We start from the raw sequence: 12,585 nt of genomic DNA, 5'->3' as shown, positions 1-12,585 counted from the left end.
AGCCCCTAAACCCAGCCCCCTAACTGAGTTCCCCAACCCAGCCCCCAACCGCAGCCCCCTCCCCACGCCCTTAACGCAGCCCCTTTCCCAAACCCTAAACCCCCTCCCCTAACCCCCCCCACCCCCTAACTCCCCCCATAACCCCCCAAACCCCAAACCCACCCCATAACTCCCTCAGCCCTTCCCCGGACGGCCCCCAGAGGGCGCCCCCGTCCCCCTCCGGGGCGCTGCGGCGGCCGCTGCCGAGCGCGGCGGGGCCGGGCCCGTCCCCAGCCCCAACCCCAACCCCAATCCCAGCCCCAATCCCAACCCCAGCCCCAACCCACCCCATAGCGGCCCCACCCGGGCCCTCGGGCAGCGCCCGGAGCCGGCGAGGCGCCTCCGTCTCCTTCCCGTTCCCCGCTGAGCCGCCCGGAGCTCCGGCGACCCCATAAGGAGCATCCCCTAAAGGAGCATCCCCAAAAAATCCCCCCCCCGGCATCATCTTTTGGGAGCATCTCCGCGCAAATCCGCCGGGATCGTCCTCCAGGATCGAGCCCCGGGATCAACCTTTGGGATCGTCTCCGGGATCTGCCTCTAGGATCGTTTCCAGGATCACCCCAAAAGGATCACCCCAAGGAGCACCCCAAGGAGCACCCCAAAAGGACCATCCCCAAGGAGCATCCCCAAGGATCCCCCTTTAGGATCGCCCTTTAGGATCACCCCCCAGGGCTCACCCCCGGGGAGAGACCCTTCGAAAAGCTTCCACCCCAAGGGCTCAACCCCTTTGTGGGGGGATCCCTCACCCCTTTTTCCCAAAAACCCTTTTTCCCAAACCCTTTTTCCCCCCCTCGATGCGCTCCGGCCGCCTCTCCAAGCAGGACCCGGCTCCTCCTGGCTCTCCGGCGGTGGGAGGACCCTGGGAACCCTTTTCCCCTTTTTCCCCTCGGCTTCATCCCCCTGCCAGGCTCCGGGACCGGATGCAACTTTTTCCCCTATTCCTCCTTTGCCCTTTTCCCCTCTTCTGAACCCCAAAAAAAGGGTCCGGGAGAGGGGAGGGGGGGGGCGCACGGGCGAGCTCCGGCTGCTGCTGAAATATGGAGAGGAGGCTCGGCTGCGCCCGGGTACCCAAACTGGCTTCGCTCCTCTTCTCCTGCGCCCTGGCGAGCCTCAAGCTTGGGGTTTTTGGTAAGTCCGAGATGCCCCCGAGCCTCCCCTCACCCCAAATTTTCCCCTATTTCTTCCCCATTCGTCCCCCAGGCGGAGAGGATGGAAAAAAAGAAAAAGGGACGAGGCTGGAGCGAAAAGGGAACGGTTGGAGGAGCGTGGAGAGGAGGTGGCTTCTCCTTCATCCCCTCCATCCCCTTCTTTTTGGGGAGATTTTTTTGGAGAGCTAAAAATCCTAAAAAGAAAAAAGGGATCTTGGAGGGGATGGAGGCGGCGGGGAGTTGGCGAGGAGCAGAGCGCAGAGAGCCGCAAAGCGGCTCCGGGTCCCTGCGGTTGTTTGGGGGCTGCCCCTCTTCCCTTTTTATTTATTATATTTATTTTTTTGGGGGAAAAAACGACAAATTTGGGACGGGGGGGAACGTGGCGGGCTCGGCTCCCTCCTGGAGGAAGGAGGAGAAGGGAACCGGGACCCCAAAAGCGCTCGGGACTGGGAAAGTGCGGCTGGGGAAGCGCCCGGTGCTGGTGGTTTTATGGCTTGGGGCGCCCTAAAACGCTTCGATTTCCCCCAAATCCTACCCAGGGAGGCTTCGTTTTGGGGGAAAACCTCGTGGCGAGCACAAAAAACCCCCCCCGAGCTCCCGCGGTGGGAACAATGGGGACCGAGTCCCCGCGCTCCCAGCGGGGTTTTTGTGGGGCGCCTTATGGGGTCGGCAGCCTTATGGGGTCGGCAGCCTTATGGGGTCGGCGGTCACCCCCGGAGGTGCTGCCCGCCTCGCCCCGATGGATGAATCCTTTGCCTGGCGTGATTTTTGGGGGGGATTTCGGGAGGGGTTTTCTGCGGGGTGCGTGCGCCCCAGGCGGGGATTTGTAGGGTCGGAGTAGGGCGCCGGGAACCGTGGCGCTGCTCTTCCTCCTCGCCACCCCACACGGGCTTGCGGGTTCCTCTGCTGCCGGAGGAGGGGATGGAGGAACGGGGAAGGGGATGGAGCAAAGGAGAAGGGGATGGAGGAACGGAAAAAGGGATGGAGAAACACCACCGGCATTGTTTAGGGCCGTGGGGAAGGAAAAGGGGCCGCGCAGCCCCCAACCCACCTCCGGCACGCTCATTCTGCAGGCTGGTGTCTTCGCCCTGCGCCCCAAATCCCTCTTTTGGGGCCGAGCGAGCTGCAAAAAGGGGGAAGTTCCCCCCAAACCCGCAGGGAGCCCGTCCTACTAACAAAGGGTTCCCAGGAGGCTGCACAATGGGGCCACCGCCTCTCCTGCGCCGTGCCCTGATCCTATAGTTGCCCCAAGCTCTGAATTTCCCCTCCCCAGGACGCGGAGGTCGGTAAATATCGCATCCATGCTGCCCAAACAGGGAGAGCAAAACCCATGGGATGCCTCCTGCCCTACAACCCCAAATCCGGGCATCCTATAGCCCACCTCGAGCTGGGTTTTAGGGTTTCACACCTGGGCTGGCCCCTTTCCCACCACCAGGCTGCTGGCGGCTCGAGTAACTCCCGGAGCCCTTCCTCGGTTCCTCCGCACGTGGGTTTTTCTCCAGGCGTCCTTTAGAGGGCCTGTCCTGATTTTTAAAAGGGTTTTTTTCTGAGCTCCGCAACGTTTTGGGGTCCCCGCGTGCTGCTGCGGGAAGCCGGCTCAGGGACAGATCAGCGCCTCCCTTCGTGGTGGAAGGAGCCTAAGGGACTTCACTAAATGTGAGTAAACACCAAAAAGTTGGCCCCGGCTCGATCTTTTAGGATCTCACCGAACCAAATCTCAAGGATTTGCCGCGCCACATCAGTTGTAGGGACAAGCAGATCTCTAAAGGATCCTACAAGTTGGTTCTTTTGGCCCTGTTCCCTTAAAATTATCCATTTCTGGTGCCGCTTCTGAGGATGGAAAGAAAGTTTGGGCTCCGCCGCAAGGTTCAAGGTGCTCGGGAACCCTTTATTTTATCGGGGTGGGGAGCCTCAGGTGTTTGGGATCTGCTCTTTGGGGGTTTTCTCCTGTAAGGGAAGCCTGGAAAGCAAGTGGGGTGCAACTTGTGACTTCTTATAAATGCTGCGAGGTGTTCAAAAGATGTCAAAAAGTGTTCAAAATCGCGGCCTGGAGTTGTAGGGAAATGTTGGTTGTCAAACAGAGGAGCTGAAGGGAGGGTGTCTTTGTAGGAATTACTTTGCCCCTTCCTACAAGCCCCTAAAACTTCGATCCCAGCCCTTCCAAGCCCCTAAAACCTTCCCAGTGCTGAAGACCCCGAGTCGTGGTGGGACCCTCGTCCTCATTGGGGTTCTCATTGTCGTCGTCCTGGTGGTAGACACTTGGGGTCTGAAGGGCCGGTAGAGCTTTTTTATAGGACTTTTAATCCTCTGTTATACTGTAGAAGCTGCTGGACTTGCTGTTGGTGTTGATTTCTTGTAATTCCCTACAAATTATTTCTAAATTTGTAGGAAATGGTGATCTTATCCTGCTTTGGAAGGAAGTTTCCTACAGTTTTCTGCTCAGAAGACTGAAAAAGGTTTAGGGGACCTTGACAGGTCTTCCTATTTTCTTGTGGTCCACGTGCGTGCCGGGATATTTGGGGTAAGGACACTTAGGTAAAGGCATTGGCTTGGGGTCCCCATAATCTCGTGCAAACCTAATTCATTCGTCGTTCCCATTCATCCGAAATAAAGGTCATGGGGCGGAGAGATTCGGGAGGAAAACGGGTACCCAGCTGCCCACACGGTCCTCTAAACCGGAATAAATCAAATTTTTCCGCAGAATAACTCAAATTTTGGCTCAATCCATCAAAGTTTCACGATTTAAACAGAAAAAGGGAGAAAGGGATTCCCGACTTGAGTAAATCCTCGCTGGCTTCCGCGGGGACGTGTTTGCATCACCCAAATCCCCCCTAACACGTCCCGCACGGACGGCGCCCGCTCCGGGTTGTGAGTAGGGCTTCGCGCTCGGCCAACCCTCTCCAAAGCGCCACCACTCTCCCGAGCTTCAAAAAAGCAAATTTGGAGCGAAAACTTGGAGCTTGCCTCCCGAAACGGGCACGCTGGCTCCGAGCCCAAATCCCAAATCCCAAATCCCAAATCCCAAATCCCAAATCTCAAATCCCAAATCCCAAATCCCAAATCCCTTGGCGCGGCCGCCGCGTCGCAAGTCGGTTTTGCGCATCGGGGTTGGAATCCCCAAATAATACTCCAGGTTTTTATTTTTTTAATTCGTTTTTGTTTTCCTCGCCCTCCTTCCGTAAGTTGAATCCACCGTGATGACGAATCCTTCGAGGACCGTGGAGCGAGGCCGATACAAATCGCTCAAGGTCCCCCGGGGGAAGTGGAAGAAGTAAGTCAAGAAGTTTCATCCCGAGGGCTTCTCCTTGGCTCATCTGTAGGGCTAAAGGTGATCTCTATTTTAGGATCTAGGGGTCAGGGTTTAGGATCCTTGGCTCATCTGTAGGTCCCGTGATCGAGGTCCTGGTGCTAAGGACCCCTTGTAGGAAGAGTTTTGTTGAAAAATGGAAATCCCAAGTGCTCTGCCGTAAGATTATTTCTCTTCTCCTTATCTTTCCTGCCCCAAAAGTGTCCCGAAATATCCATTCCTCTTCTCAGGTTGGTTTGTTATTGGTAGGGGTACGGTGATCATAATATCCTTTGGACTCGTGCGAATCAGAAATTGAGGTGGTTTCAGTAAAAATAACTTTTAAAGGCAAAACTCAACGTCTTCGGCTGGAGAAGGAAAGGGGGAAAGGGGAAGGGAAGGATGAATCCACAGGACTTATCTCTAGGAGCTAGGGATGGAGGCACCCGAGGCTGATTTTTGTGCACGAATGTCCGAAAAAAGGGGCAGAGGAAAAGCAGAGGCTGGCAGAAAGTTCCCAATATTCCCCTAAACCCAAAGTATTTTCCAGCCAAGGTGTGGCAACGAGGAAGGCAAGTGATGGAGGACTTGAATTTCACAGCTAAAGGGGTTTTTTTTGGGTGTAAGAGGTTCTCACGTGATTCAACTTCTCCTATTTCTGTTCCAAGCCTCGGAGACCTCACTGGGACCTTCCCCTCTCCTTAAACCCTATTAAACCGAGGCCGTACCCGATGCAATATTCATGCCCTCTGCTCCTCAGCTCGGCTTTAAATCCTGCAACTTTTATACCCGTAAAAAAACGCAAATGAAACCGGAATATTTACAGATCGCTGCAAACCGCCGAGCATCTCCTTCCCGATTCCTCCGGGGTAAGCACCAAAGGGATATTTTAGATTTTTTTTCCCCTCGGCCGGCGTGTTGCCGCGGGGTGCTTGGGTTCGTGGTTTAATTGGGCAGAAATTTGGGCATGGATGAAGGCCGGGAAGGTGTTTTCCAACCGAGGGAAGTCAGGCAGGGCAGGGCAGGTTTCCTTTCCTCGTTGGCCGTGTCATTGTGCTCAGATTTTGTCAGCCAAACCCGAATATTTCTTTCTTTCTTAAAACAAATTCCAGCTGCGGCTGCACAAAACCTTCTCCTTTTCGGCTCTTGGCCTCCGAGCTTTATTTCTGCCTGACAATCAAGATAAAGTTGATTTTCTGCTGAGAACAAAGTGTTATGAAGAGAATCCATTTCTCTCTTCTGGGGTGAGATGAATGCAATTTTTTTTAAAGGCTGAATTTGGAAGGCGATAAACACCAAGCGAGGGAAAGAAAAGGAGAGAGACGCATTCAAAATCAGCTCACACACCTCGTGCTTTCTGCTGTTATGACTTCGGATCGGCTTATAAAGAGCAGCCGGGATGGGGACAGATGTTGGAAGCGTGATTGACATCCTCCAGCTCCTTTTCTCCCCAGGTTTTCCCCGGAGAGGAGGGCAGGACGCAGCCAGCTCTTTTCCAAAGCCACCTGCTTGCGTGAACGGGCGATGGAGAGGATTAAAAGTGGCACCAGCGGCCTCCAGGAGCACCGTCAGGCTGTGGCTACGAATTTCCAAAGCCAGGGGAGCTTTGGGTTGCTTCCCAGCTTGTCAAGAAGGCAAAGTGTGCGCAGAAAAAAAGGCAACGAGGAGAGGAAAGAAAGGCTGGGAACGCTGCGAGAAACGCCTCGGATGCGGGTGATTTCGGGCTTGCCCACATGATGAGATAACCGGGATGTAGAACCATTTCCTAAAGAAAATTTGTGACTTTAAGCCATTTTTCCATCATTTAAAACTCAACCAGATAATGGTGAAGTAACGTCCCAGGTGAGGTTTCCCTGCCTTGCACGGACGCGGCACCTCGTGCGCGAAGGGCTGGGACCCGGTGCCACGCAATTAGTGGGGTTGCTGGAAGATTCAAGTAACAGGAAGATTCAAGTAAAAGGAGTTTTTTTTAATTATTTTTTCGGGACGCTCTGTGATTCTGTAGTGCTTAGGTCCCTAAATCTCCTCCCTAATTCCTAAGACCTTGCGGGATCAGTGCCTCCACTTCCCACCTCCGCAGGTGCCACGGCACCGGCTGGAATTTGGTGCTGCTCCCTCGGCCGGATTTCCTCATCCCCGGAGGAGGTGAAGTCCTCTGCAGTTTGCTGGAGAAGCAATTTAGAAAAACAGCCAGGGGTGGGGAGCATCAGCCCCGTTTTAGCCCCTTTCATAGAAAATTCCCGGCGGCTCGGGAGGGGCGAGGAGAGCAGCATCGATCTGGAAACGGTAGGAATGGAAGCGGGGCGTCGTTCGCTAGGAACGGAGCAAAACGAGTGACCTTTCGGGCACGCTCCAGCTGCTCAAATCAAACCCCAAATAAATGAGGCAGCGTTTTCAGACGGCCTGATCGATAGGGCGGCGCGGTCGGGGAACCTCGCGTCGCAGGAGCTAACTGGGTTGGACTTCATCGAGTGGCTCGGAGCCCTGCGCTCCTTGGAAACCTCGCCAAAACTTCCCGAAAAGGGAGCAAAGGGTGAGTTTGGAGAGCTGGAGATCCTGGGGGGTGTGCGAGACCCTCGGACAAGCCGTGAGCTGCTGCTGTTGGTGCTTGCTTTGCTGGGAAGTGCTTTGAATTAGTGGCTAGCATCAACTCCACTTTGCTGGTTTAACAACAATACCGAGCATTCTCTAAAATGATTTTTTTTTGGTTGAATTTATCCTTTTCTTTCTTTTTTTTCCCCCCTTTTTTTATTTACAATCCATTTCTCCTGCGTTTCTGCCTAATTGTCGCGCAATGTCACACCCCTTTCCCCGGCACCGTTCTGCCTGCTGATCTTCACTGTAATTATATTTTGCACTTCAATAATAGGCTGCAGTCAGATTTCAAAGAGTTTTCACAAAAGCCGGGGAAATTTGCTCGCTGCAGCCTCGGGAAGCCGCACGTGACGTGCCCCGAAGGCGGAGGTGAGTTACGAGATACGGGAAATACGGGAGCGAGCCCTTTCCAGGCACCCCTGGACATTTCACAGGGGTTATTTCTCCCTTTCCCTTTTCCACCGTCAGGGAAATAGGGTCCTGAAGGCCACTTCTGGCTGCTGGGAGCTCATACCCATCCTTTCTTCCTTCATGGTCAACCGTTGACCGTGAAAGGAGCATGGTCAACTGATGGAGACCCCGCGAACCATCCTAAGAAAGCCACAGGTGTGTTTTTCTCCCTTTTTTTAACTGTAACACCCATCTGTAGGTATTCCTTGCTGGTCTGCACTGTGGGGTTTTACAGCAGAGGGGTCCCAAACCTTTTTCCTTCCACCCAAGTTGTCCGTGGCCCTGGGCTCTTCGCCCTGGGCTCTTCTCCGCTGGCTCACCCCGAAACGATTCGCTCGCACTCTGCTCCAACTTCCATCCTCTTCTGTCAGACAAATTTCTCTTTCGTCTTATATTTGACATCCCGAAGTCTCCACAGGAGCACTTCGCCGAAGACGAACCGTCCGTTCCCAAATAAATAACCGGGGTAACTCCGAGCCTCTTCGGAGGACCGGCGGACTTGCCTTAAAATAGTAATAGGGACGGGGAAATAATTCAATGTGGCAGAGTTAAGGTGTGATAAAACATTTATTCCCTCGCACATGACAAGAAAAAATGTGTTTATGTTTATGTGGCAGCCCAAGATTTATGGGGTCATTAACTATTCATTTCCCTGGCTTTAGCTGCGCGGGGCTCCGAGGTGATGTGATAGATAAGGGCGTTGCTTTCGCTTAGCAGCCTTAAAAGTTGGGTTTTCATTTCTCTAAACGGCCTTTTGGGGGCATTGGGCTTTATGAAAGGCTCGTTTACTACCTGGAGGAGAGATTAAACTTGTCTGGCATGGATCCTATCTCCCCGAGGACCTGCAGCGAGGGCGCTGGGGCCCCGACCCCGTCCCGCTGCGAACAGCCCCGCTCTTTTCCCTTCTCCAAGCATCCGGTGTCCCCATCATTTTTCCTCCTTCCTTTGAACTTCCCAACATCCCACGACCCTCATCCTTCTTCACGTGCCTTTCTACCCCATGATGTGCCCCGATTGTGGCCGGCGGGTGAGGTTTTCACCCCAAAGACGGGCTGTAGGGGCGAGGAGGCACTTGTATGGCTGGAGACGTCTTAAATGTAGCCCGGACCTAACTAATGCATTCACTGCTAATTCAATAATGCATTTCACACCCCAGAAGTGCTTTTTTTGTCAGCATTTAGCCTCAGCACCTGCTCTCCGAAAAGAAGGCCTCTTTAATGTGTGTTTTATGGCAGCGAGCGAGAAGGCGTTATTATTTAGAAACCCCTCCGTCGGTACACATTAAATTGGGACTTAGTCATGGGCAATTAGCAAGCATTGACCCACGCGATGATTTATCCCGGATCTCGCGAGCTAAAACTCGGCATTTCCCTCAGCTTTTATCATTTAAAAATGATAAATTTTTGGAATTTATGGAAAGCTTGTAGTAAAAAGGAAGAATTTCCGCGGCGCGATGAATTGCGACGAAACCGATTCAATGACACCAAATGCAACCAAATCCGGGGAGGTGACGTTGTTCTAGTCCCGATATTTCAGACCCAACGGGAGGGGAGCAAATCCAGGTGAGCTCTCGCTTCTCCATCACTCGATCAGAGGGTCAATAGGCAGAGCGCTCGGAGCGCGTTAGAAAAATATTGTGGTTTGGTCGTCCTACCCGTGAAAACGGGCGCGGGGACATCATTTGCACTCGATGCCTTGTGCTGTCTGGCAGTGAACTCGCAGGAAATCAGATGGAAAAACGATGGAGATGGATTTTATCCACCTATCTGTTTATTTATTTATTAGTTTATTGGCATTCGGCACAAGAACAGGGATGAAACCAGTCTGGAAGAGCGGCGATCTCTCCTCCCGTGGCCGTCAGGGAGAATGTGAGGTTCTCAATATTTGCTCTTCACTTTCATGACCGCAATCCCGAAATTCCTCTCCGGTCACGTAAATGTCCCGTCCCTCTTTATATTCTTCTCATTTCCTATCTTGTTGAGCTGAAACCTGTGGGTTTCAGGAGCAAAGGGCAAGGAAGCGTAGATGCCGTGCTCTCCGTGTCTCCCCGCTGAACCGTTTTGGATATAAACTTACTCCTTTGAACTACAGCTGGAATAAATATTGGCCTCGGCTTACACCTCGGTGAGAAATTTTCCATCCAGGTTGAACATAATCCTTAAAAATAATCTCTATATATGTGTATATTGAGGTGTCTTTTTGTATTCTTGCTTCACACCAGTCCAGAGCATGTCGGGTCAGCGGGGTTGCCTTCAACATCATACCGTGGGCAGATCTTGCTGCCAATTTCTTTGCTGGATCGTGCATTTTAAGCCCAAATCTATTGCTGTGATTTTTCCTGGGTGTTTTCTTTTATTGGGCATGGTGCTCCTCAAAGGCAGCGGTATACAGTGATAAAAGATTGGAAATTATCCATGGGGTGTTTCACGTTCTCTATTTTGACTTGTCTCTCTCCCAACTTCGTGTTAATGAGACTGCCTTAAAAATTATAGGTTTGTTCTTACAAATAACTGCTGTGGATACCCCAACGATATGCCAAACGTGTCGGAAGGCTGGAAAAAACCTGAGGAATATGGGAAGCACCCAGGTAGCATTAAATTCGGGTCTTTTTTCTGGTGTTGGCAGCTGGTCCTGCTCCTCCTGGACAGGACCTCCCTAAAATCCATGACTTTGGGGGGTTACATCCGAGACGTGGAACTCAATATTAGGAGATGGGCAGCCCGGGAGGAGCCCCGAGTTTGCATCCCTACTGCCGAGCCCGTTCAACCCTTTATAACACCTTTTTTTTTGTGTTGTTTTTAGGTGTGGTGGTTCTTTATTTCAGCCTGCCTCTTGAACTTTGTAAAGGTTACCTAATCCGTTGCTGATTAAATATGTGATTGCAGCTCCTGATTCCGTGTGCGCGCGCGCGGGATTGTTTGGGAATAATCTAGCGGCGGTGGCGAGGTGCCCAGAAATCGGGACAAATGGGGTTTTACGTGGAAAACCTGCCTGACAGAAGAGGATTTCAGCTGCAGCTGAAGAGTAAATTAAGAAGGGCTGGTGCATCCTCGGCTGCCTGAGCGCTCGGATGTAACAGGAGCTCTCAGAAGTGCCCCGTTTTTGCTGTCTTTGCGAGCAAAGCCGCAAAAGCAAGTAGGGAGAAATTTGAGCCCTGAATCCCAACGTGTTTCATGGCTGTGGGGGCCTGGTGATGTTCCTCTCCTTGCCCCTTGGCTCCTCCGTGTCCTTGGTGGGGTGAAGCCGCCGAGTTTTGGGTTTGGTTTTTGGGTTTTGACGGGTTGGGCTCTGCGGGGCGCATGGTCACAGGGCTCGCCGCCGGTGCTGCCGGCCACGAGTTGGTCCCAAGCAGGACTAATTCCAGGGCTTGTTCTGCACAGAAGGGATTTAAGCCCTATTGGCAGAGCTGACTTTTATCTCTGATTTAGTCCCACATAAAATAATTGCGTTGAAAAAGGACTCAGCAGGCTGCTGTCATCAAACCCTTTTGAAAGGTCTGTTCCGTTTGATATCGCCCTTCGTTTTTTTTTGTGTGGTTTTTTTTTTTTAAGCGCCATCAAACAAAAAGACGAAAAAGGAAAAGAAGAAAGGAGTTGATAAGAGGCAAGTGCAGGCGAGCGGACCCGTGCCCCCCGCGGCTCAGATGCGGGGTGGGGGCACCCCGTGGCTCTCAGCATGGCGCGTCCCAGCCCTATAAGGCAGGCGCTGACCCATGGCATGGAGCCCACCGTGAGGAGGAGGAGTAGGGTTTGCCAAGAACGAGCTTGGTTTCCCTTTCTTTCTGTCTGTTTTCATTCATTTATTAAGAGGACGTTGCCAAAACACCGCTGAACACGGTTCTGGGTGGCTCTTCCATGGGCTGTGGGGTGGATGTGCCCACGTGGAGCATCTTGCACCGCCGTGGTCCCGTTGCGCTCGCGTACGAAGCTTCCCAGGCGGCAGACTCTGCTGCAGGAGGTTTCTCACCCGAGCCTGTATCAAAATCAGAGATCTGAGTGCTGAAAATTGGAAAGATATCCTGGGTTAGACGTTTCCCAGAGCGTGGGGAGAGGAGGGATTGTGCTGCTTAGGGCAGGGGAAGGAAACCAGGACCGAGAAGCCTTGGCACTACGTTTTTCCTTTTCTCCTCCTTTCTTTCTTTGCATTTTCTCCTCGAAATCCAATATGAGACGTTGATTCCTTCCTGATTGTCCATATCGGCTCCTTCTTGACGGACTCCCTGCTTGCCCAACAGTTTCCCTTCCCTTTCTATGGTTGTTTTAAGGTCATTAGGTGGAAACGTGTTATCCCAACGTGCGTTAACCCAACGAGCACCGTGCAACCCGGGAGGGCGTCCGTAGGTTGAGGCTAGAGAAACTCATGTCACCCACAGCCCCCCGGGGAATTGTATATTCGTTTTTATTAACTCTAATTATGGCAGCCCTGTAAAATTTTCCCGTTTTGTCTCGCCTGAGAAGCGCATGCAGCTAATTGCTCTTGACATTCCCTCGGTTTAGATTTCCCCGTAACGCCACCTCGCACTCACGGTGAGACGAGGCTACTGGTCGGCTCGCTTTGGAGCTTGGTATTTCTGCTTCTTCCATCATCTGCTTGCAAATACGAGAGTAAATGTGTGCTTTAAGGTGATGATCTTGGATTTACGGTGCTTGACTTGCTGAACACGACAGGCTCCCTTCGCCTTTCCTTCTCCCCTGCCTTTCTTCCCCTTGCAGATCTGTCGGGTTTTTCATCCTTGCTGTTGGTTCCCAGCCATCTGGCCCCGTGGCTGTCTTTACGTTTTTTTCTTTTCCCAAATGTCATCTCATCTGCTGTAAAAAAATTAAAAAAAAAAAGGCATACAGCATCCGAATATTTCCAATTGGGATTGCTGGTGGCTGGGTGATCTCAGAGCTGCCCCGTTCTTTGCTTTGGACCGCATCCATGACCTGTGATGGTGTCTCGGGATCTCCAGGAGGGAAAACGATCTGCGAAGTGATCATCGTGCTTTGAAATGGAAAATTGAGCTGGAAGAGACCAAAACCTCAAACATTTCTGCCCGATAGCGCGGCGCCGCGCTCATGGGCATGG

At 52.5% G+C, this 12,585-nt stretch overlaps 1 protein-coding gene across 1 annotated transcript in view; it reads left to right on the top strand.

Moving 5' to 3' along the window:
* Positions 1–311: 311 nt before the first annotated feature.
* The window catches only part of DCC (DCC netrin 1 receptor), a 350,318-nt gene continuing 338,044 nt past the window's right edge, over positions 312–12,585 (top strand). The window contains exon 1 of the mRNA XM_072031260.1: positions 312–1,167. Coding sequence (XP_071887361.1) covers positions 1,077–1,167 — 91 coding nt within the window. The 5' untranslated portion in view covers positions 312–1,076. The remainder of the gene's footprint in view (positions 1,168–12,585) is intronic.

The sequence above is a fragment of the Anas platyrhynchos genome, chromosome Z (genome assembly GCF_047663525.1).
Source record: "Anas platyrhynchos isolate ZD024472 breed Pekin duck chromosome Z, IASCAAS_PekinDuck_T2T, whole genome shotgun sequence".
Classification (NCBI taxonomy): Eukaryota; Metazoa; Chordata; class Aves; order Anseriformes; family Anatidae; genus Anas; species Anas platyrhynchos.
This window is presented reverse-complemented; position numbering and strand designations above follow the sequence as displayed.